This window comes from Xenopus laevis, chromosome 6L (assembly GCF_017654675.1).
Source record: "Xenopus laevis strain J_2021 chromosome 6L, Xenopus_laevis_v10.1, whole genome shotgun sequence".
Lineage (NCBI taxonomy): Eukaryota > Metazoa > Chordata > Amphibia > Anura > Pipidae > Xenopus > Xenopus laevis.
In genome coordinates, this window is record NC_054381.1 from 17120255 (window position 1) to 17146683 (window position 26429).

At 39.2% G+C, this 26429-nt stretch overlaps 1 protein-coding gene across 3 annotated transcripts in view; it reads right to left on the reverse strand.

Moving 5' to 3' along the window:
* Nucleotides 1-206: 206 nt before the first annotated feature.
* The window catches only part of esyt2.L (extended synaptotagmin-like protein 2 L homeolog), a 90647-nt gene continuing 64424 nt past the window's right edge, over nucleotides 207-26429 (reverse strand). Inside the window, 13 exon segments of one of the 3 annotated variants that reach the window (NM_001087117.1) lie at nucleotides 207-2148; nucleotides 4616-4665; nucleotides 5871-5976; nucleotides 7367-7498; nucleotides 9840-9938; nucleotides 10574-10953; nucleotides 11707-11856; nucleotides 12297-12383; nucleotides 13738-13812; nucleotides 15934-15996; nucleotides 22461-22556; nucleotides 24213-24302; nucleotides 24999-25047. In NM_001087117.1, the coding sequence (NP_001080586.1) occupies nucleotides 2103-2148; nucleotides 4616-4665; nucleotides 5871-5976; nucleotides 7367-7498; nucleotides 9840-9938; nucleotides 10574-10953; nucleotides 11707-11856; nucleotides 12297-12383; nucleotides 13738-13812; nucleotides 15934-15996; nucleotides 22461-22556; nucleotides 24213-24302; nucleotides 24999-25047 (1423 nt within the window). In that variant the 3' untranslated portion in view covers nucleotides 207-2102. 3 annotated transcript variants of the gene reach the window in all.

Sequence of the window (26429 nt, forward strand, 5' to 3'; positions counted from 1 at the left end):
CCTCTCAGCACCCACTTCTTCACTTTTTGGCACAGATTGTGTAAAAGGGAGCTATAAACAGTGTTGGGGGTTTTTTTTTTTTTTTTAAGGTTCATGTCATCATTGAGCACAAGGAAAAAATGACTCCTTTATAATAAGGAGTGTCAGGTGGTTTACAGGCCACAATTAAGAGGCACATTTATCAAGGGTCGAATTTTGAATTAGAGTTTTTTTTTTTTTATTTAACTCCATTCAATTCAAATTAATTAGAAATTCGACCTGGCGAAATTTCTTAATAAAATAATGAAATGATTAAAACTCGGACGAATTTAAAGGAGAAGGAAAGGTTAAAATTAGTTAAGCTTTATCGGAAAGGTCCACCTAAATAAACCGGTAAACCCTCAAAGTAATGCTGCTCTGAGTCCTCTGTCAAATAAACACAGAATTTCTTTCCTTCTATTGTGTACACATGGGCTTCTGTATCAGACTTCCTGTTTTCAGCGTAAACCGCCTTGCCCCGGGCGTGAGCATGCTCAGTTTGCTCCTCTTCCCCCCCCCTTCTCTGCTGTAATCTCATACCTCCCAACATTTTGGAAGTAAAAAGAGGGACAAAAAAATTTTTTCCGCATGTAGCGCAGCAATTTTTGACCACACCCTTTCTATGGCCACACCCCCTAATTACCATGTTTGTTTTACAAAATTTGGCAGGTTATGAAAGTTTGAAAATATTTCTCCTTATCTAAACTGTGTTTTTGTGTCTCAAAATTGTTACAAAGTATCTGATTTGCACCTGTTAGCTGTTCTGGGCTCTCTGCTAAAAGCCAATTAAGTGAGAAACTTTGTTTCTTTTTCTGGCTGTTCAGTGCAGAGAAAAGAGGGACTTTCCAGTACAAATGAGGGACTGCGGGTTGAGCTGTCAAAAGAGGGACTGTCCCTCCGAAAAAGGGACAGTTGGGAGGTATGTAATCTGAGCCCAGAGCTATGAGTGAGCAGGGAAAGACTCAGGCAGGAAGTGATGTCACAACAAGTTAATATGGCAGCTGCTATCCTAAACAAACAGCTTTCTACAGCTTTTTATTTTTGGTAAAATATTTTACAGAATAAATATAGTATTCTAGCTTGCACTATTGCGGCTAATCTATTGGCAATAAAATGCCTTCATAGCTTTCCTTCTCCTTTTAAACTTGAATCGAATTCGATCAAACTCAATTTGAGTTTTTTTTTGCCGAAAAAAAACAAATGTCAGGAAGGCTGCAAACATCTCCAAATTGATCCCGGGACATCTCCCATTCACTTAAACAGTAATTCGGTAGGTTTAAGGTGGTGAATAGTCGACTTTGAATTATTAAAGTACCAGAGTATGATAAATCTCGAAAATCAAATTCAATTTTTTTTTAAAAAAAAACTCAAATCGAGTTAGGATAATTCCCTAGTTGAATTTGGCAGAACTGCTAACAGTTATACAGACATTGCATAGAGCTCTCGGCTACATTACATTCAACGGCATACATTCATACTGTAGTTAGAGGGGTTTAATTGCCCTTTAAATGTTGCAGGTTGTAATAGGCTGCTGTTTTGGATCTCAGACACCGTTACAATTGTCATATTTCACCAGCCCAGTCTCCTCCAATGTAGGGGCTGCTTCACTGGGACACACACAACTAAATACAACAACAATTAAAATACCAATTGACGCAGAGGCAACAAAAAAAAAAAAGAAAAGAATTACAAAAGAGAATAGTACATATTTACAGGGAGTACAGTGATGCTATACAACTCGGCAACTAACTCGACTAAAACGTATTTCCCATCTTGTAAAAGCAACTGTCGGTTTCCCAATTAGGTAATGCATTGAGAAGGCCCTATTGCACATGATTAATCACATGGTATGATTGTGCCACAATTCAGCTTAATAAGAGGCCTTGCCAAGGTCTGCAAATAATGTAAAAAAAGGTTTTTAAAAAACATAAGTACACATTAAAAAAAAAGGGGGGGGAGGCAAACAAATGTGGTGTGAAGCAATGAAATACACGGATTTATAAAAATAACATTGACACATTCTGTCAGCCCGACGCCTTCTGCAAGTACAGAGACTGGGGATAGTTCTGGAGGAGACTGGGGGCCTAACTGGAAGCAGCAGCTCTCGTTCCATCTTCTGTTAAATCGAACCTAGAGAAAGAGAACACAGTGTGGGTAATTACTGAAGCTGCAGGAGCAAGTCATGCCCTTTCATCATTGGTCACCCCTGTCTTAGGGATTGTTCACCTTTAAATTAACTTTTAGTGTGATGTAGAGAGGGACATTCTAAAACAATTTTCAATTGTTTTCATTTTTTATTATTTGTGGTTATTTAGGATTTTATTCAGCAGCTCTCCAGTTTTCAAATTCAGCAGTCTGGTTGCTAGGGTCCAAATTCCCCTAGCAACCATGCATGGATTTAAATAAGAGACTGGAATATGAATAGGAGAGGGCTGAATAGAATGATGCGTAATAAAAAGCAGCAATAACAATTGTGAAGCCTTATAGAGCATTTGTTTTCATGTGGGGTCTTAGGGACACGAAACATGTAAGGCTCAAGATGATTGTTAAAATAAAGATTTTTTTCTACTTTTTAAATCAACGTTTTTTTTTTTTGTTTGATCCATACGTGGCTTCATAGAGTGCCCTAAACCTTTCTTACATTGTAAAAGGATTGTCAGTTCCCCTGAGCTGAAGGCCTGGGGAAAGAGTACCTGGACCACTATTCTACTTTGGTGAGTTATTTTACTATAAGTGGATGCTCTTCTGATATATGTATATATGTATATGTTTGGGGTCAGTGACCCCCATTTGAAAGCTGAGAAGAGTCATAAGGCTGCAAATGAGTTAGTTCCCTGTAGTAATACAAGTACTACATTACCCTGTAGTAAGTTATGTGAGATATTAGGGAACCCTGCAGGAGACACTTCCAGAGAGTCAGACCCTACTGGATGGAAATTCCTGATGAGCATTGGTGACCTATGATGTACCATGAGAGAGAAAGAAATAAGCAAGATAGAAAGTAAGAGAGAGAGAAAGAGAAAAAAAGAAAAGGAAAGAAAGAGAGAAACAGAATGATAACAGAAAAGAAAGATAAAAGAAAAGGAAAGAAAGAGAAAAGAAAAATAAAAAAAGAGAAAGAACCAAAGAAAAGAAAAAGAGAGAGAGAGACAGAAGAAAAGAAAGAAAAGATAAAAGGAATAAAGGAGAGAAAGAGAAAAGAAAGTCACTGGAAACAATGCTGACAGATAACAAAAAAGAAAGAGAAAAGAAAAGGAAAGAAAGAAAAAAAGAAAGAAAAGGAAGAAGAGAGAGAGAGAGAGAGAGAGAGAGAGAGAGAGAGAGAGAGAGAGAGAGAGAGAACGAAAGAAAGAAAAAGAACAAAAAGAAAGAAAGATAAGAAAGAAAGAAAGAAAGAAAGAAAGAAAGAAAGAAAGAAAGAAAGAAAGAAAGAAAGAAAGAAAGAAAGAAAGAAAGAAAAAGAAAGAAAGAAAAAGAAAGAAAGTCACTGGGAACAATGCTGACAGAGAAGGTCCTAGGTGAGGCTCCGAGGGGAAACGTGCTGGGCCAGGGTTTCCCAAAAATAGAGGATTCCATTATTGGACAGACTTAAGAATGTGACTGATCCCTACTAGAGGACATAGTGAGACAGATGAGTGACAGCAGAACACTTGAATCTGAAAGCTGAATGGAATCCTTTCAGCAGGTTTAACAGGAACATCAAAAAATAAGTGTTTTAAAGTAATAAAAATATAATGCAGTGTTGCCCTGCACTGGTAAAACTGGAGTGTTTGCTTCAGAAACACTACTATAGTTCATATAAATCAGCTGCTGTGTAGCAATGGGGGCAGCCATTCAAAGGAGAAAAGGCTCAGGTTACACAGCAGATAAGCTCTGTAGAACATAATGGTGTTATCTGTTATCCACTATTTAATCTGTGCCATACTGACTTTTTTCAATTTCCACCATTGCTACACAGCAGCTTGTTTATATAAACCAGGGATCCCAACCTTTTGAACCTGTGAGCAACATTCAGAAGAAATAGGAGTTGGGGAGCAACTTGAGCATGAGAAATGTTCTTGGGGTGCCAAATAACTGCTGTGATTGGTCATTTGGTAGCCCTTTTGTGGATTATCAACCTACATTGAGACTCTGAAAGGCAATACACCTGGTTTTTATACAACCAAAACTTGTCTCCAAGCCTGGAATTCAACAATAAGCTCCTGCTTTGAGGCCACTGAGAGCAACATCCAAGGAATCACGAGCTACTGGTTGGGGATCACGGATATAAACTATAGTAGTGTTTCTGAAGCAAACACTCCAGTTTTACCAGTGCAGGGAAACACTACATGATATTTGCATTACTTTAAAACACTTGCATTATCTGGTGTTACTGTTTAAGAAAGAAAGAGGGCTTAGGAATGACGTGTAAGTCTGGTGCACTCATAAGAGGCCAAGGTGCAGCCAGTACAAGTGTATGGTCAGACAGAAAACAAGGGTTTTACAGCAGGGTCTCTGTGCATATATGCTGATAATCCATTACAAGCAGCTTTCTCTAAACTATTTATGCCTAATGATATTTGGGATTATCGGGGTACCAGCCTGACATAAATCTTACCACTGTGTCCATCCTTTTGCTGCGTCCTCTGTGTTGATCTCCAGCAACAACTGCAAAACAACAGACACATCTCAGTAAATTGAGCCTGCATGCTGACACTCTACCGTCATTTATTTCCCTGTGCAAAGATCACTGTATGTTTCGTAGCTTAAAGGAGAAGGAAAGGCTAAAACTAAGTAAGCTTTATCAAAAAGGTCTATATAAATACACCATTAAACCCTCAAAGTAATGCTCCTCTGCGTCCTCTGTCAAAATAAACACCACATTTCTTTCCTTCTATTGTGTACTCATGGGCTTCTGTATCAGACTTCCTGTTTTCAGCTTAAACCTCCAGGGCTAGGGCTTGAGCATGCTCAGTTTGCTCCTCTCCCCCTCCCTCCTCCCTTCCCTGCTGTAATCTGAGCTCAGAGCTATGAGCGAGCAGGGAGTGATGTCACACCAAGCTAATATGGCAGCTGCTATCCTAAACAAACAGAGAGCTTCTAGAGTGGTTTACTCAGGTATTGTAAAGTATTCTGCAGAATAAATATAATATTATAGCTCAAACTATTGTGGCTAATCTATTGGCAATAAACTGCTTCGGTAGCTTTCCTTCTCCTTTAAAATTAAATTGAACACATGCAGATGGAATGCACAAAAAAAAGAAAAAGGAATCCTTAGGGGTTCTATAATAGCAGGAGATGCAGACGAGATCCCTAGAGGTGGACTCATTCCTTGTAATTTATATAAGTATGGGATCCGTTATCTGGAAACCAGTTATCCAAAAAGCTCCAAATTACAGAAAGGCCGTCTCCCAAATGTTTACAAACTATTTCCTTTTTCTCTGTAATAATAAAACAGTGCCTTGAACTTGATCCCAACAGGTTCTATACCTATTATAATAAAACAGTAGTTTGTACTTGATCCCAACTAAGATATAATTAATCCTTATTGGAGGCAAAACCAGCCTATTGGGTTTATTTCATGTTTACTTGATTTTCTAGTAGAATTAAGGTATGAAGATTCAAAGTACGGAAAGATCCGTTATCCGGAAAACCCCAGGTCCCGAGCCTTCTGGATAACAGGTTCCATACCTGTATTGCATTTGAATTAATTGCTACACTTGTACCCTGGGAAAGCTTTCAGCATACAAACAACCTCACAGCTCCCACTTATAAAAATACCTGTTTAATTCTCTATGCATTAAAATTACATAGGGCAATAAATAAGACAATATTGCAGGAGACTGTTTCTGTGATGCTGCTGAGTAACCCACCTTCCCTAGAAGTCCCTTCTCCCTGAACAAGAATCCCCCGCCGTTTTTCACCGCAACGTCCAGCGTTCTTCTTTGCAGGTCAGCCAGCGAAACGCTGAATTCAAACCTAAAAGTGAAACCGTTGTGACAGTTTGAATAGCAGACTGAACAACGACGTAAGGAGTAATAGTAATCACAGCCCGGCAAAGATCTACTTCTTTTGTTTGCAGCTCTGCAAAAAGAATGCCTTTTCTATTCCAGTTTAGAGAAGGAGACAGAAGAATGCAAATAATAAAAGAATACTGAAATGATAAAACCGGGCATGTCAGGGTATTATGATTGGTGATGAACCAAAATATCCCGTGTGTCGTTAGCCTAAAGCAGCATATTTTGTTCGAGAGACCAGATCTCAGTACAAGGTTATAGATATGTAAAAACATTGGTGTATCTGCCATAGTTCCAAGAACATATAGGGGGTTATTTATTAAAAATCAAGTTGATTTTTACCCGAAAAATTTGAGTTTTCGAGGTAAAAAGAAAACCTTGAATTTTTTTTTTTAAAAAAAACCCATATTTTTCAAGATTTATTATACCCCGAACCTAGTAGTAGCTCAAATCAGAAAATACTGCAGCTAAAACCTGCCGAGGTCATGTAGAAGTCAATAGTTGAAGTCCCTTCAACCAATTAAAGAAGTCTGTAGCCTCTGTGATGTTTGGGTTTTTTTCAGTGGGTTTCGCTCGGAAACTCGATTAATTAGATCGATTTGAGGTTTTGGCTGAAACCTAAATTAATTTAGAGTTTTTAGGGTTTTTCACCCCGAATTCACTGATTCGAGTTTTTTGCATTTGAGTTTTTTCTTAAATCAGAAAACATTTTAGTTTTGAGTTCATTAGCAAGCCTCTAAAACTTAACCTTTGATAAATAGGGAATCCACTATTTTGGATTTGGCTGAAACCCGCAAATCCTTCTCTAAAGATTTGGCCGAATACCAAACCGAATCCGAATTTGCATATAAAAATTAGGGGTGGGAAGGGGAAAACATTTTTTACTTCCTTGTTTTGTGACAAAAAGTCACGCGGTTTTCCTCGCCGCCCCTAATTTGCATATGTAAATTAGGATTCGGTTCAGCCAGGCAGAAGGATTCAGCCGATTCGAAATCCTGCTGAAAGGCCGAATCCTGAACCGAATCCTGGATTCGGTGCATCCCTATTGATAAATAACCCCCCTAATGTTGACCCTATATCTCACCTTGATTGACCTTCAAGCTGGACTTTCAGGAGTATGGGAACAAATAGGCACTCTAAGCCTTCAAGTTGGGCCCCCAGTCATTGCTCTGACCCCTCCCCAGTTGGGGTGCACTGGCCTAAGGAACTGGTACTGAATGGTCAGCAAGAAGTTTAGAAAATAGCAGCAAAGCAGAATTCACTTTTCAGTATTCCATTTAAGTGAACTGGAAAAGCTGTCACCAGACCAGAAGAAAGGGTGAAATTATTTTAAAAAATAAAATGGGACATACGTTTGATCATATATTGGATTCAATGTTCTCTTATGTACGTGGGTTTTTCTTCTTCCGGACCTCCTCTTGTCTGGCAATAAATATATTCGGACATAAGGATCTGAGCCCTCCTCTGAAAAAGCGATCAGGTTCCTGTCAAGTGAAATAAAAGATATAACAGATCGTTAGATGGATATTATAGATAGATAGTTAGATGGATATGATAGATAGATAGATAGATGCTGCCCTTACAGCTCCTGTGAGTGAGAGAGAGAGAGAGAGAGAGAGAGCGAGAGAGAGAGAGAGAGAGAGAGAGAGCGAGAGAGAGAGAGCGAGCGAGCGAGCGAGAGAGAGAACGGATGGATAGATAGATAGATGACAGATAAATATAGATAGATGATAGAGAGATAGATAGAGAGAGAACGATAATGGATGGATAGACAGATAGATAGATGACAGATAGTTAGATGGATATGATAGATAGATAGATAGATAGATAGATAGATAGATAGATAGATAGATAGATAGACAGATAGATAGATAGAGAGAGAAAGATAATGGATGGATAGACAGATGGTTAGATGGATATTATAGATAGATAGATACAGTAGATAGAGATAGATGATAGATAGATGCTAGATAGATAGATAGATGATAGATGGATAGATAGATAGATGATAGATAGTTAGATGGATATTATAGATAGATAGATAGATAGGCAGATGATAGATAGATAGATAGATAGATAGATAGATAGATAGATAGATGCTGCCCTTACAGCTCCTGTGAGTTATTAGGAAAGTACAAGCTGCTCAGTCTGTAAGCCTTACACACAGCACAAAACTTAAAAGGGAAAATTGAGTGCGCAACGAAAGGATTGGAAAAATGACTATAATGTACTCCCACAGCCAGAGGGATTGGGCAACATTAAATTTTCCATTTGTTAATTACAAAGCACTCTCAAGGCGGGAACACTCTCAAGGCCCAGAACACGCTCTGAATGAGCAAAATGGCTTCCCTTGAGAGAAAAACAGCATGCGTAATTTAAGTTTCAGATAGAAGCTTCAATATAAGCACATGAAGAATAACATAAAAAGTGCTGTAATACAAAAAATAATTATTATGAACGCAGCTACACTATAATCCCTAACATAGCTATGCCAATTCAACCTTCATTTTGATTATCCATTAGCAGTTCTACACTAAGCAGAACAGGTTAGCCAATCACAAGGTGTTAAATTTGATATCATTATCTATAACTGTGTTTTTCAAAATGTTTTCAATTCAAGACCCAATTTATAGTCCAAACTTTGGTCTGGACTCCCACTGGAGGGCCATCCCATACGGATCTACGGCTCCTCTTCTGCTGCGATGTCAGGAATTATTACATCCGCCATGGACTGCTACGCTGAAACATGAGATGTTGCATTTCGCTCCCTGCAATCCGCTGTGCCTGTCTGTACCCACACGGAGGTAATGTTTCTGGGTGTAGACACGGCAGAAGAAGAGGAGCAGCGGGGAGTGGGCCGCAGGCTGAGATTCGAGTAGTGTGGCCCTAGTGTTAGTTCAGGGCCCCTTTAGTGTATTAAAGGAGTGGTTCGCCTGGTTCGGGATTCAGCCTTTTTCAGCAGGATTCGGCCAAATCCTTCTGCCCAGCCGAACCAAATTTGCATATGCAAATTAGGGGCAGGGAGGGAAATCACGTGACTTTTTGTCACAAAACAAGGAAATGAAAAAGGTTTTCCCATTCCCACCCCTAATGAGCATATACAAATTAGTGTTCGGATCGGTTTGGTATTTGGCCAAATCTTTTGCATAGGATTCGGGGGTTCGGCTGAATCCAAAATAGTGGATTCAGTGCATCCCTACTTTAAGGTAACTTTCAGTATGTTATAGAATGGCCACTTTTTAAGCAACTTTTCATTCGTCTTCATTACTTATAGTTTTATATTTATTTGCCTTTTTCTTCCAACTCTTTGCAGCTTTCTAATGGGCGTCGCTGACCCCTTCTGAAAATCAAATGCTCAGTAAGGCTACAAATGTATTGTTATTGCTACTTTTTATTACTCATCTTTCTATTCAGGCCTCTCCTATTCATACTCCAGTCTCTTATTCAAATCAATGCATGGTTGCTAGGATAATTTGGGCCCTAGTTACCAGATTGCTGAAATTGCAAACTGGAGAGCTGCTGAATAAAAAGCTAAATAACTCAAAAAAATAATAAAAAATGAAAGAAGAAGAATATCACTCTCTACAGCATACTAAAAGTTATCTCAAAGGTGAACCAGGTAAGTCAATACAATCACTTGGGGGTGCCTAACATTTGGCCCCAAGCCTTTCCTTCTCTTTTAATACATTTATTTCACAAACGTCCTCTATTATCTTTCTTTCAGTTACATGGATATTCTATGTTTTATTTGTCCTCTCTCAGCCTTACTGATGACATTTTGTTACACACCCACTGTCACTTTTAGGCAATACTCTATTGACTTACCTACAGGAATGTACTACAACCATCAGTTTATTCCTTTGAGAACTATGGCGGATCGTTAACTGGATTTGTCCTAGGGGTGACTGACCCAGCGTTGTTCCACTTCAAAAAAAAAAGAAAAAGCATATTAGTCGGTGTACTAAACACATAGGGGGTTATTTATTAATCTCCGAATACCAAAAAACCCAAAAATTTGTTTTTCTTTTACTATAAAATCCGAATCTTTAGTGGAAAAAAAAAAAAAACACGAAATTTCCACGATTTATTATACCCCAAGGATGGATAAAGTCAGAATCCGAAAATCTGGCATCTGGTTTCGTGCAATAATCCGAAGATTTTGTGGTTTTTGGCCAAAAATCTGAAAAATTTGAGTTTTCGGGTGGAAAATCTGAAAAAATTTGCACAATTCATTTTTTTCAGGTTTTTTTTTTCAGGAAATTTTTGGGTAAATTTATTGATAAATAAGGGGGAAAAAACCAGTGCGGATTTGGTTGGAGTATTTTTCAGAAAGTTGGACTTTGATAAATGGGCCTCCCCGTATAGTAACGTAAATACAACACCCCTGCCACAATTTATAATGTACACCCCCATTCAAAAACATATATAACTAAGGACATTCTCACTATGGATTCTTCTGCTGCTGCTCACACTTATATATTATAATCCTGTACATAGCACTGGAGCTTACTATCTAAAGGTTCCTATCACATATCCCAGAGCCAAAAATATATTCTTACTTCTGCAGTTGCCGCAGCCTTTCCCGGAGTTCCTGTGTAGCAACTGGCAATGATATGTCTGAAGCGATGCTAGGCGTGGGCTCTTTTGTGGGTAGGTGTGGGGGTGAGTAGGTAAAACTGGAACCTGAGAGGCTTGAAGAGCTTTTGTGTAGTTCTGTCGGCCTCTTGGGGCTGGCACTGGGCGTGCTGCTTTTATTTCCATTTTCAAGTTTCTTATTTGTCTCTAATTTGGGTGTCGGCGGAGGTTTGTGAGCTACTGCAGGTGAAGGTGCAGGCATTTGGGGTGTTGGTGGCTGCTTCCCTTTGAATATGGAAGGCCTCTTGACTTGGGATGTGTGCTGCTCGTCAGGAGAACGTACAGGCTTCTCTACGTGGAGGATCTAGAAGGAATTAAACATTGGTCAAAACACTATGGCCACAAACAGTATACGTTATATAGATGGGCAAGCAATTGGCTAATTTAGAAAACACATAGAGGATCCATCAAACTAACTGACCACAATGAACTTATAACACCTTCATGCCCCAAGAGAAAAGTATTAAACGGTCAAGAGTTGGTGCTTTTCTCTTGGGACATGATGGTCTACAAAACCCGGTAAGGATTACAGAAGGTCTACAAAACACGGTGAGGATCACAGATGGTCTTCAAAACACGGTAAGGATTACAGATGGTCTACAAAACACGGTAAGGATTACAGATGGTCTTCAAAACACGGTGAGGATCACAGATGGTCTACAAAACACGGTAAGGATTACAGAAGGTCTACAAAACACGGTGAGGATCACAGATGGTCTACAAAACACGGTAAGGATTACAGAAGGTCTACAAAACACGGCAAGGATCATAGATGGTCTACAAAACACGGTAATGATCACAGAAGGATCACAGATGGTCTACAAAACACGGTAAGAATAACAGATGGTCTACAAAACACGGTAAGGATAACAGATGGTCTACAAAACACAGTAAGAATAACAGATGGTCTACAAAACACGGTAAGAATAACAGATGGTCTACAAAACACGGTAAGGATCACAGATGGTCTACAAAACACGGTAAGGATTACAGATGGTCTACAAAACACGGTAAGGATCACAGATGGTCTACAAAACAAGAAAAGAATTACAGATACCCTTAGTGCGATCTTCATTTTAAGACTACTGTTGGGCCCGGAGTTATTAAGGTGGAACCTTTGGTTCAAAGTGAGGTCTTCACTAGCAAGTATCTGGCTCAGTGGAATTTTTATATTGCCCATAGAATTTTGATGGTTCTCATCTTTAACCTGCAGGGATGAAAAGAAAAAAGTTGTTATTGTTCTTATATTAAACAGAAAACAGTGATACAAAAGCGGCATAAATACGCTTTACAATGTCTTTATAAATGCTGCTTTGTGATGCCGTGAGTTATAACCAGGTCTTAGTACTTTTCTATGTTACACTGAATTTTGGCCCTTGTGGAACTAAACTCTCATACATAGTTCCTATGGCTCCATCTGCTAAATGGTGCTGGTAGACTAGTGTATCTAGTATGCAAAGCTTGCACAATGCATTAATGGTAGCACAAGGTAAAGCGAAAGGAGATCCAGAACACTTAATGCAGTCACAGTGTTTAGGAAAGATATAGCTACAGAGGAGAAGTAAAACGGATAAGTATGGATCAGAAAAACTGTATCTGAAGGTGGTGGGATGGTGCCAACCAAATAAGCAAATGAATCTGAGATACCTCCACTTCAAGGTCCTGTCTTTTAGGATTGTGGACGAAGAACGTGAAAGTCTGCTCCCATACTGGTTCCGCCGTCTTGTACTTAACCTGTAAAGCACAGAGTAGTCAAATAAGCTCTTCATGGAAAGTATGAACGTCTGCACATTGTAGCAGTCCTGCTCTTGGTCTAATTTAAAGGGATACTGTCATGGGAAAACATGTTGTTTTTAAAACTAATCAGTTATTAGTGCTGAATTCTGCACTGAAATCAATTTTTCAAAAGAGCAAACTTTTTTTTTATATGTAATTTTGAAATCTGAAATGGGGCTAGACATATTGTCAGTTTCCCAGGAGCTCCCAGTCATATGACTGATAAACTTCAGTCACTCTTTACTGCTGAACTGCAAATTTGAGTGATATCACCCCCAGCAGCCTAACAACAGAACAATGGGAAGGTAACCAGATAGCAGCTCCCTAACACAAGATAACAACTGCCTGGTAGATCTAAGTACAACACTCAATAGTAAAATAGAGGTCCTGTTGCAACACATTCAGTTACATTGAGTAGGAGAAACAACAGCCTGCCAGACAGCAGTTGCTCTGAAAGCACATGACCAGGCACTATAACCTGAGATGGCGCCTACACACCCATATTACAACTAAAGAAAAATTCACTTATTGGTTCAGGAATAAAATTTGAAATGGTAATGTGAATTATTTGCAATGTAAACAGTATAATTTATAAATAAAAACTAAACCATAAAAATCATGGCAGAATCCCTTTAAGGTAAAGAGTGCACTGTATCCAGGATTCAGCTCGCGATTTGGCCTTTTTCAGCCAGATTTGAGCCGAATCCAAGTGCCTGCTCCAACCAAATCTGAATCCAAAATATCACGTGCCAAGGAAGTAAAAAAAAAAAAAAATAGCACGTGGTTCTCTTTTCCCCTCGTTTACCTAATTTACATATGCAAATTAGGGTTCCGATTCGGTTGGTATTCGGCTGAATCTTTCGCAAAGGATTCGCTGAGTCCTAAAACAGTGGATTCGGTGCATCCCTAATATACAGTTTGTTATAGGGCCTAGGGTTTATGTATTGTTGTGGTTATAACTGGTCTGCATTTCATTAAACAGAGTAATTGTATGGTCACTGCTGAAGAAGAACTCCCTCTCTAATAATGCAGTATTTTTCTTTTCAACAGAATATTCTTATGAGTATTTCCCTTCTTTCATGCTGATACACGATTAGTACTCAGAATCCCTTCTGCTCTCTGTATAAATTCCTAGTGATAATATGGTAGGTATGTAGAATAATTCACAAGATAATAATTATATCCAGCATAAATGCCTCTAACCTGTACCTCTGCAGCCATTTCTAATTCTCGGCCTCCACTATCCCTGCCTGCTAACACTGAACACTAGTCAAAACAGTGTTTGGTAGGAGTGAAGTTACAGCAGTCTTACCTTGCTTTCCTGCACTGTATGACCCACAGAGAACAGCACATAGGGATTGGGGCTGCTGCCGATTTTCTTTCCAGCCTGTATTGGAATGGAGAGGTAAGAACAAGGGATTCTGTACAAATTCATCTATCTGGGATGCATCCAATGATGTCCATGTTTAGGCACAGATTGTTTCAGCAGACAATAAATTGTAAGGCCTTGAGAAAGGTCCCTGTGTGTATATATATATATATCCAGAAGTCTGCCACAGGCAGGTTTAGTCCCAAGACCATGAAACAAAAGCAGATAAATAAAATAAAAGGCCACTCATGCAAGCCAGAAGGGGAAGACAATAACTGAAAACATAGGCAAAACTGTAAATGTATGAGGCGTTAGGCAAATTGGCATAAACCTTATACATTTGTGTAAAGGAAAATAAAAGTAATTGAAGACATAAGGGAAAGGATAATGGTGGGGTTGTTGTGGTTTGACCAGGATACCTAGGTTATGATGTTAAAGGAGACAAATGAAAAAACCCTAATTTTGTAGGCAATTATGAGGAACATATGGTGTTGCTTTTACATGGTGCTAAAAATTAATATTATGTTTAAAAATAGCCCCTTTATTGGAGCTCCCTGTAGATGTTCTTTATTCACTGTGTGCGTTTCAAACGAGGGGTTGGGCGTGTCTTAACAGTCCCTGCCAGAAGCACAGTAGGAGGGGGACAGCCAATCACAGCCCTGCAGTCACACAAGCACAGACAGGCTTCAGTTCCCTATCAGGTCCTGCTAGCTGCTGATTGGTTCCTGTCCTACAGTGCAGTGAGCTGAGTGCCGCCGGCTCCCCTGCACAGCCTGGGAATTCAGGGAGCAAGAAGTGGAAGAGAATGGAGGGATTATTAGGGGTTTTGCAGAAATATCCAATAAATCAGCCGGAAACACTACTTTTTTTAAGCATAATTCTTCTATATCTAAATGAGTATAATGCACTGGTACATTCTTCTTTTTTATACAATATGTCTCCTTTAAAGAAACCACTCGGCTAGAAACAAATCTCATTGTGTGGTTTAATTTTGATGGAAAAAGGTAAATGCCAAAGGGAAGGGTGAGACATTGCAGAGGATCACATAGCACATATATGTATCCCTGTGGCAATAGTCTGCATGGGCGCTAATCTCTGACTGGGGGGGGGGTGAACCATTGGATTAGGCCAATTTGGATCAGCCCATTTGGTAGCCCTTCCATTTATCTTGGAATTATACAAACCAATAAGAGAAAGTTATCTTAAACTGTTTGGATTGTAAGGGCTGTTGTTCTTCTGTAATATAAGCTTAGAAGTCAACACATTCACATTGATGGTTTAGTAATCTTCAAGACTTTATCCCTTAATTAGGTGTCGAGCAGAGAAATTAAAATTTTAATTTTACATTTTATTGTATTACACTTTATATTATTTGAATTTAAAAAAAAAATTGTACAGGTATGGGACCTGTTATCCAGAATGCTCGAGCTCTAGGATTTTCCGGATAATGGATCTTTCCGTTATTTGGCTCTTCATACCCTAAGTCTACTAGAAATTAATTTAAACATTAAATAAGCCCAATAGGCTGGTTTTGCTTCCAATAAGGATTAATTATATCTTAGTTGTGATCAAGTACAAGCTACTGTTTTATTATTACAGAGAAAGGGGAATTATTTTTAAAAAAAAATAATTATTTGGCTAAAATGGAGTCATTCTGTAATTCGGAGCTTCTGGCTAATGGGTTTCCGGATAACGGATCCCACACCTGTATCACATCTTGTAAATTTTGAAGTGATCTTGCTTACTTTACTGTATAACTGAAATTGTCTGTAATAAGCAACGAACTTACTGAAAAATAACCAGCTGGTTTGTGGTTAAAACTATTATTATACTGCAAATGCATGGCCAAATAGATTTTTTTTCCCAAAAAGCACTTGGTGACTATTTTGTAGACATGATGTGATTGTTCATGTGTGCTCTTAACCCATAGATGTTCCTAGGAAAACCATTGCCTTGTCTCTAAACCTCCAATAAGGCCTCAAAAACCACAAGTTTCTGCGCTATACAAGGACTCCAATTCCTTGTTATCAGAGGCCTGGGAAAAAAACAAGTCCTAATATAAAATCAACATTAGGAATGAGTGGCTTGTGTTGTGTATTCACGTTTCAGTGGTAATTTCATTCTTAAATCTTCTTTTACCTTTTTAGCCTTTTCAACAGCAGCCTTCTTCATGCCGTCGTGGTTAATTTCTAATGGATTATTCTTACAATGGAGAAAATGAACACACACAGGGTTAATAAACCGTGCAGGACAACCGGGCAGGTTAACCACAGACAAAGGGACACAATGGCAAATGAAATGAGAGACATTGCAGCAAACAAACAAAACAAAAGGACACAACAGAAAGAGTAGAGGGTACAGAGGTAATAATATGGCACCTTAATCGGCTGGCAGTTTGCTTGTTACCAAGTCTGGTATTTCATAAAGTATAAAGCTATATACTATGAGCCTATGAGTAAGTGCCCCTATAGGCACGAAACGCGTTAGGTCTTCATGTCCTAATACATTTTTCTACTTTTTATATTTGCCTCTTTATTTTGGAGACCCTTACACCCTTTGGATACAGTGTTTTTATAAAGCTATATACCCAAATAGCTATTGTCCTTCTGTATCCAATGGGACATTAAAGTGGTGGTCCATCTTTAAGTTGACTTTCAGTATGTTCTACAGTGGCTAATTCTTAGCACTCTTTGAACTGGCCGTCATTTTTCTCTTTTTTTTTTTTTTATAGTTTTTTTAATGATTTCCCTTCTTTTGACTCTTTCCAGCTTTCAAACTAGGGTCACTGACCCCATCTAAAAAACAAATGCTCTTTAAGGCTACAAATGTATTGTTATTGCTACTTTTTATTACTCCTCTTTCTGTTCAGGCCTCTCCTATTTATACTCCAGTCTCGTATTCAAATCAATGCATGGTTGGACCCTAGTAACCAGATTGCTAAACCCCTTTAATAAACAGTGCTCCGTGGGTAACTCGTGTTCTTCACTATAAGGGTAAGGCCACACGAGGAGATTCGGGGAGATTTTGTCGCCTGGCGACTAATCACCACGTCTTTTGCGCGACTACCTCCCCAAACTGCATCTGCGTTTTCCCCCATAGGCTACAATGCAAAGTCGCCTGCGCTAATGCACACGCGGCGATGCCTTTTCTATAGTCGCCCGAAGTTGCCTCAGCGAGGGAGGGACTTTGCTTCAACTGTCATCCTAGGCAGCTTGATGTCATTGCTGATGAAATGTAAATTAAAGCTGATTTTCAAGCATATGGTCCAATTGTATCAGTCCAGGCCATGTTGAGGCTCATTAAGCAACGTCACATCACCATTATATCACATTTCCATTATTACAGTAATAACAAGGGCCGTAGTAGTAACATGGACTGACATTCTGCTAATCACATTGCAATAATTAGGAGCAGGGGCGTAACTATAGAGGAAGCAGACCCTGCGGTTGCAGGGGGCCCAGGAGTGTAGGGGGCCCAGTGAGACCCTAATTAATTAGCAATTTTAATATATCTTGGTAAAATAGGCCAACTTATAAATATTTTGGGGGCCTAAATTGAATTTGCTATGGGGCCCAGTAACAACTAGTTACGCCACTGATTAGGAGAAACAGAATAATTAGTAAATGACTCGCCAAATAGTGATTGTGGTCCGGCCAGCTCCAGCCCCTGTCCCCCAGCTCATGCCCATGACTAGATGCCCTAAGTGGGTGCGAAACGCGTAGGGCGTATGGAGATGGTACACATTTTTTAACTTTGCACAATTAAAATATATTTTTAACTAGTCCTCTTTGGTCCTGTGGATCCATTTGAGTGCAAGTTGGCCCTGCTTCCATTTATTCTGCTAATCACCCCTATTGGGAGAACGCTCACCTAAATTTCGACTTAGTTTTTTTAACTTTTAGTCTCTGTAGCCTGAATTTAAACAGCTATATGTTTAATAGGGTCAGGGATCACTCCTACAGCAGCTGTAATGCCCAAATGGAGGGATGCAGAACACAACAAACTGACACGGACACAACAATCTCAGAATTCCATACAGTAAAAGTGAATTTGCTGTAATATCAGTGTATATAAGGAAAACCAGTTTCCTATAGTGAGTGTGCAGCAGAGCAGACTCCATGTAAAATAAAGTAGTGTGGCCTCACCATTAAATGGAGTCATTCTGAAATCATACAATTAATAGCAGTTGCAGCAAGGGCCCATGACTACTGTACTGTACATTTATTGATACGCAGAGGTCCATTTATTGCCTGGTTTACCTGGCAGTGCTCCTGGTCCTGGGAACAATTACTGCTGTGGACAAAAACCTATTCCTAAAGGGTCTCAAAGGCCAAGTGAGACCTTTAAAAACTGTGCACAATGCACTTAGCATTTGCAGCAAACAGCAGTCCTAAGAAGGAGTTAAAGGAAAACTTTACCCCCAAAATGCATATTTAAGCAACAGATTATTTATATTATATGAAGTGACATATTAAAGAATCTTATCAAACTGGTATATATATATATATATATATATATATATATATATATATATATATATATATATATATATATATATATATATATAAAGCCAGGTTTAGTCCCAAGACCATGAAACAAAAGCAGATAAATAAAATAAAAGGCCACTCATGCAAGCCAGAAGGGGAAGACACCAACTGAAAACATAGGCAAAACTGTAAATGTATGAGGCGTTAGGCAAATTGGCATAAACCCTATACATTTGTGTAAAGGAAAATAAAAGTAATTGAAGACATAAGGGAAAGGATAATGGTGGGGTTGTTGTGGTTTGACCAGGATACCTAGGTTATGATGTTAAAGGAGACAAATGAAAAAACCCTAATTTTGTCTGCAATTATGAGGAATATATGGTGTTGCTTTTACATGGTGCTAAAAATTAATAATATGTTTAAAAATAGCCCCTTTATTGGAGCTCCCTATAGATGTTCTCTGGTCCCAGTCTGGGTTTCAAATGAGGGGTGGGCGTGTTATATATATATATATATATATATATATATATATATATATATATATATATATATATATATATTTAAGCAAATATTACCCTTTTACATCTCTTGCCTTGAGCCACCATTTAGTGATGGTCTGTGTGCTGCCTGAGATTACCCAATGGCACATACTACTAAAAAAGTATATTATTATGATAAAACATGTGACCCTCTTGTATAGGGTGCCCAAATGTGCCGTCAGCATCACATACAAGGACGGGTGCACCCTGTTTAGCAGAGACTTACACCTGTGTTTCACAAACAAAACTTGGGGATGAGAAGGTGCATTGGGGACAAAAACATGGCTCTTAGCTCCCAAAAAGGCACAGGATTGGTGACTCTTGTGACTGGTTGTAAAGATAGCCAAGGAGGGCTTATAACCTCAGAAACAACTAAATGTAAAGATACTATAATTTATATTAATTTATTCCTTTCTTTTCCATGACACGTGTAATGTAAGTGCCCCCTGCTGTTCTGTCCAGGCATGGGCCTGATAGAAATTCAGAAGCTTACATTATTAATGCAGGCAGCGCCTCCTGATGCTTCTCTGCTTGGTTTGAATCCCTCTTGTCAAACTGAGCAACAGAGTGAATACACTTCCTGCATTAGTAACTTAAAGGGGTGGTTCACCTTTAAGCGAACTTTTAGTTATAGAACGGCCACTTCTAAGCAACGTTTCAATTGGTCTTCATTATTTATTTTTTTATAGTTTTTTAATTATTTGCCTTCTCCTTCTGACTCTTTCCAGCTTTTAAATGGGGTTCATTTGAATTGGTCTTCATTATTTTATTTTTTTTATAGTTTTTTAATTATTTGCCTACTCCTTCTGACTCTTTCCACCTTTCAAATGGGGGTCACTGACCCCATCTAAGACAACAATTGCTCTGTATAGCTATTGCGACTATTTATTACTTTCTATTCAGGCCTCTCCTATTCATATTCCAGTCTCTCATTGAAAGCAGTTCATGGTTGCTAGGGTAATTTGGATCCTGGCAACCAGATGACAAACTGCAAACTGGAGAGCTGCTGAATAAAAAGCTAAATAACTCAAACATCACAAATAATAAAAAATGGGTAGAGTTTTTTAACTTTAGGGTCTGCTTCTCCTTTAAGTCATGTCCAACCTGTACCCAGAACAGCAGGGGGCACCTATGTTACATATATATATTACTGTATATATCATAAAAAAACAAAACTTTTTTTAAAAAAACAATTAATGTAGATTGCAAAAGTGCCTAAAAGATCACTTTGTCATTGGATGCCCCCCCCCCCAGTAATGACACTTGTGCAGCAGCTCAGTCCAGTTCATTACATGAAGGCTGCGCTCCAAAAGACTCACCCAATGGGAATCATTATTTGAAGGCAAGTAGACGGTGTGAATGTCACGCTGAAAAACATGCACTGGCAGCACACGCATGCATGTTTATTGCAGCACACAGCCATCAGGCAAAACTCACAAATAATGATCTATAGAGCGAGGAGGTATTCTCACAAAAGATCAGTCCAGAAGCTCTCCTCTCTTTTAAGAAGCCACAACCCAGGTTCCCCTCGTAGATACTCTTAGGGTGAGATCAGAAAGCAGCAAGGAGTAAAGAGGCCAGCCAGACCCAGAAATAAAGAGAATGACGGAGTGAATTGCGTTGGTAGGACATTGTATTTTTGGGAGCGAAACAGAGGCACCTTGTTCACAAATAAAGCAGAGGCACATGTGAAATGTGATATATGCTCAGTAATAAAAGTTGTTTATTTAATAAGGAGGCAGTGCACACATTAGAAGCCCTGAATGTGCGAGTGCCACTAGCTAAATGCCAGCGCTAAGTGTTGTCTTGTTCCCCTGGGCTGCCATGCAGTATTCTGCCCCAATATCACAGCAATTTCTTATCTCTCAGCCTTGGGAAAATGGCAGATTTTGATGCAGCTGAAGAACGGGAAGCACCAGTCATCCCCCAAACTTTGTGCACTAGTGGATAATATTCATTGTGTGTGAACCTCTGAATATCCCCTTTGTGATGCCCTCGGAGGTGGATAGGTGCATTTTAAGGTATGCACCGAATCCCTGAATTTTTTGTGAAAGATTTGGTCGAATACCGAACTGAATCCTAATCTGCATATGCAAATTAGGGGCAATGTGACATGGTTTCCCTTCTTGACCCTAATTTGTATATGCAAATTAGGATCTGGAATCGGTTCGCCAGGCACAAGGATTCAGCCGAATCTGAATCCTGCTGAAAAACGCAGAATCCTGAATTTGGTGCATCCCTATTCTAAAGAAATGGTGCTATAGTGTTGTGCCCACCAAGTGGTGCAGGTATTTCTAAAGGTAAAAAAGTGTACCCTATCTATACATTTATACGTTCAGAAATTATGTTTTATAAAAAGTGCAATACTCCTTTGCCTTGATATAGGTTTTGTAGATAAGGGATCTGGCCGTAATTAAAATCTCTGTACCTTTAAGTCTACTCGAAAATAATTTAGATAAGAAATAAACCCAATAGGATTGTTTTGCTTTCTGGATAATGGGTTTCTGTTACACTTACAAACTGCCCTGTAATTTTAAGTTAGATAATAAGCTATGTATAAACAACCCCCCTTTTACGTCACCCTTTCTTTTGACTGTTTTGGATTACATACTAGCAAAGGTCCATTATGAAGGGGGATAACCTGTACACTGGTAATCTAATTATCTACCTCTCAAGAACCAAATATAGAGCAGCTCCAATCTCCCATTTGCCCTGTTTAACTCAAATCCATAGATTTTTCTGTATATTGAACAAGGTGGTTAATTACCCTTTTAAAGGCACTCCATTGGAAAATCCATTCAAATATAAGAGATGTGGTTTCTGGTGTGAGCGATGTGACCTAAACCTAAAATTAGTGCAATATCCATGGGGGTTATGTAATAAAAGGAGGGATGCACCGAATCCAGGATTCGGTTTGGGATTCTGGATTTTTTTTTTTTGCAGGATTCGGAGGAATCCTTGTGCATGGTTGAACCGTGTAGGAAGGGAAATCACATGACTTTTTGTCACAAAACAAGGAAGTAAATAACATTTTTCCCCACCTTTTCCTTTCCCGCCCCCAATTTGCTTATGCAAATTAGGATTCGGATCGGTATTCGGCCGTATCTTTCACAAAGGATTCGGCCGTATCCCAAAAAGTGGATTCGGTGCATCCCTAAATAAGAGGCACTATGTTTGCCCAGGAGCAGTAAACCAAAGCAACCAATCAGCAGGTAGAATCTACCGGTCACCTGATTAATATCAAACATCTTATTGGCTGCTATGGGTTACTGCTACTTGACAAACTTAGTGCCTTTTATAAGTCTGTTGTATAAAAATGGAAAGTAGATGCAAGGGATCTACAAAGCACTTTGCCTACTCACCGTTCTGATATTTAACTGGCTGAGAGGTAAAAAAAAATAGTTTGTGTACCGTGCTGCCAAAAAAAATGCCACTTACTCTGATACTGTTCTTGGAATTGCCTTATCAGTACTCATACACATGGTTACAATTTACCAAATGAAATCATCATGGATGACAAAAGATGGATTCTTCTTGGTGGTTTTAAACATGGGCAATCACAGCAGGACGTAAGAAAAGGAAGTACGGATCTGATTTATACAGTGGAGATTACGGAACGGAAAGCAACGGTTTCACTTACAGGCAAACTCCTAGCGGAATCCAAGTAGAGAATGAGCAGGGCAGCCGAGAGGCCATCGTTAGCCTGGTCCTTGTCGGCTTTGATGCTCTTCAGCACCTAAAGCAAAAAAACGGCACATGTCAGGAACTGGATACAACTTATTGTAAAAGCTTATTTCCCAGTAAATGGGCCCTCCAATTGGTTTCCCCAATCTAGATCTGGCCAGGGCTTAAAAATCCTGTTAGTGTTGACAATCAGTTGGATATGTTTTTTTAATGCATATTTTATGTATGTAATAATAATATCTTCAACAGTAATAGCTGTACCCCCGGGAAAACCCAAATTATGTCAATTGTTCAATTGCAAATAAAAAAATATATAAATAAAAAAAAATTCTGTTAGATTGAGAACCACATTGGAACACTGATGTGGCCCTCGATCCGACAGCCTGTTTTCTCCTCGCTATGTTCCGATAATTCAGCCGTAAGGTCCACGATCGATCACCTGCCTCAAGTAGAGTCCTGGGCAGAACCAATTTCTAAGACCAGGAGCCTACCCGAACCCGCAACCTACAGCCCGCGACCCGTACCACAACCTGTACCCACTTTGATCCGCTACCGGACACGGACCCGCAACTGCCTTATCCGCGACCCAACCCGCTGACCTCCTTCAAACAGGAAGTGATGGTGCTGCAAACCAAAACTGACGTCATCAAAAGTGGGCGGGGACAGAAACAACTTTTGTAAAATTTTAAAAGGAGTAAAATATAGAGAATATAGACAATATTACATAAGATAAGAAATTTAGATGAGACCCGACCCACGGGTAGGGTTGACACCCGGCCAGTATATTACAGGCCTAGCCGGTAAAACACCTGCCAAGGCCAGTATTACAAATTTACCGGTAAATTTGTAATACCCCTAAAAAAGGCCCTTGGCCCTCCCCAATCAGATTGAAATTTACCTTTTTCACTGCCTTCTGCCCATCGTGTGCTGTGGCTCCACCCCCTTTGACATCACAGTCCGCCCCTTTTGTCCCCGCCCCCACCACTGGCCAGTGAAAATTTTGTAAAAAGGTGGCAACCCTACCCACGGGTATACCCGCACCTGAAAATCCTCCACTCGTTCTGCAGGGTGCCCAACTTTTTTTGAGGGTAACCCACAGGTACCTGACCCACTGCAGGACTCAAGGCCTCGCTAAACGAGCGGATCTCCATATTTATGGTCATCAATAAACAATAAAGACTACAAACAGTGACACAATGTAGGAACCACTAGTTGGTGTCTTATTTGTCTTATCAGCAGCAGCACCACCCTTATCTTATTAAAGGAACAGTAATACCAAAATCTGAAAATGTTTCAAAGTAATTAAAATATAATGTAGTGTAGTGCTGTACTGGTGTGTCTGATTCAAAAAGACAACTATAGTTTATTTAAATAAGCTGCTGTGTAGCCATGGGGGCAGCTTTCAAAAAGGCACAGGATGCATAGAAGATAACAGATAAAACATCATTGTATTCTACAGGGGCATATCAGTTATCTGCTATGTAACCTGTGCCTTTTCTCCTACTTCCAGCTTGAATGGCTGCCCAAATGCTAATTTATATAAACTATACTAGTCTTTCTGAAGCAAATACACAGCTTTTACCAGTGCATGCTAACAATATATTATATGTGAGGTACTTTAAAACACGTTAATTATTTGGCATTACTGTTCCTTTAATCTAAAATAGATGAAATAGTCTGTGCTTCAGGGGCATCGAGATGGACTCACCTGGTCAAGGTTCTCTGTAGTAGAATTTGGTGTAAGCCACTCCAGTTTCAGATGAAGCTTTCCACTGGTGGCCTCATCTAGAGTGAACCACTGAAAGAATATTTATATCGACCAGTTAGAAAGTAGAATACAATCAATTCATGATAAATTAACATTAGGAGGCACATTTATCAAAGGTCAAATTTTTTTTAATTCGATTTGGGTGTTGATTAATAAAAAAATCAAATACCTACACGCAAATTTTACCGATTCGAAAACTCAAATAGAATTCAGCTAAACTCAATTAGAGTTTTTTTTCTCCGAAAAGGCTAGTAACATGTCCAAATTGGTCCCTGGACCTCTCCAATTGACTTATACATGAACTCGGCAGGTTTAAGGTGATGAATAGTCGAATTTTAATTTTTAAAGAGCCAGAGTTTGATAAATCACGAAATTCAAATTAAAATTGAATCGAGTTTGGATAATTCACAATTCAAATATGAGAGTTTTGACCATAAGAAAAAATAGAATTTTGAATTTGACTTAATAAATCTGCCCCTAAAAGTAAGGGCAGGACTACACGGCCGATTCCGTGCTGCGCAAAGTCGGAAATAAGGTAAGTAACGCCAGTGTCGGATCGTGTCGCATTGTTGATGCAACACGCTATCGGATGCAGACGCAGCATGCTGCATCAACGCTGCGACAAATAGTGATCTTTTCAGTGATCCTTTTATAGGTAATCTAACATTAGGTCCAGTTAAATAATAGAGTTAGAACTTTATCAGGGATTTCAGAAATAATGCGTACCTCATCTACCATTCTTTCCTTTTCTACTTCCACTAGATCAATCAAGAGGCTGAAAGAAAGTAGGGCATTCATTAGTAATGCAGTGTTTTGTCTGGCACCAAAAGAAGTACCGTATACAGCAAGTCTCTTTGCTAGAGGCGATGCACCCGTTTTCTTGTATCAAGTTTCCAGAAATCCTTGCTAACGAGCAAAGGAAACTGTTTGACTTTGACTTATTACAGATAACAGTAATATTGTATAAAGCAGTTTTATTTTTCCACTATAAAACATATTTTCTGGCAAAAAAATAATATCAGAAACAGCAGTCTTGCTTTATGGCAGGAATTCTAGGATTGTAGATATACACCCAGGTTCATTTTACATAAGTTCTTGTATCATTTTAATAGGGATGCACCGAATCCACTTTTTTGGATTCGGCCGAACCCCCGAATCCTTTCTTGAAAGATTAGGCGGAATACCGAACCCTAATTTGCATATGCAAATTAGGGGTGGGGAGGGGAAAACATGTTTTACTTCCTTGTTTTCTGACAAAAAGTCACGCAATTTCCCTCCCCATCCCTAACTTGCATATGCAAATTAGGGTTTGGATTTGGTTCGGCTAGGCAGAAGGATCCGAATCCTGCTGAAAAAGGCAGAATCCCGAACAGAATCCTGGATTCGGTGCATCCCTACATTTTAATTTGAATTTTTATTTTAATTTGAAAAAGTAGTGGTTTCGTTCACCAGATTATCACATTCCTACTGTACTGGATCACTGTTATGTAGATAGCATTAGTCATGAGCTTCTAAGCCCAATTTATTGTCTCTCCTGGCTGAACTCATTCCTTATATGGAGAGGTTTCTTGGATAAATTAATAGCATTCCTCCTTTTGTTGCAAAAGAGATAAAAGGAAACGTGTAAACCCAGTTTGAAGTAGGGGCTGTTATTATAGGGATTTTTATGATGTCGTTTTTATAACTAAATTACACTGTTTACACTACAAATAATTCACTCTACAATATAAAATTTAATTCCTGAACCAGCAAGTGTATTTTTTAGTTGTAATATTGGTGTGTAGGTGCATCTCAGGTCATTTTGTCTGGTCATGTGCTTTCAGAAAGAGCCAGCACTTTAGGATGGGACTGCTTTCTGGCAGGCTGTAGTTTCTGCTACTCAATGAAACTGAATGTTTTGCAGTGGGACCTGGATTTTACTATTGAGTGCTGTTCTTAGGGCAGAGACACACGCTGCTATTTTGGGAGATGTCGCCCAGCGACAAATCGCTTCTTCTTCGGGCGACTAATCTCCCTGAACTGCTTTCCCACGGGCCAGCACTTTAGGATGGAACTGTTTTCTCAAAGGCTGTTGTTTCTCCTACTCAATGTAACTGAATGTGTCACGGTGTGACCTGGATTTTACTATTGAGTGCTGTTCTTAGGGCAGAGACACAC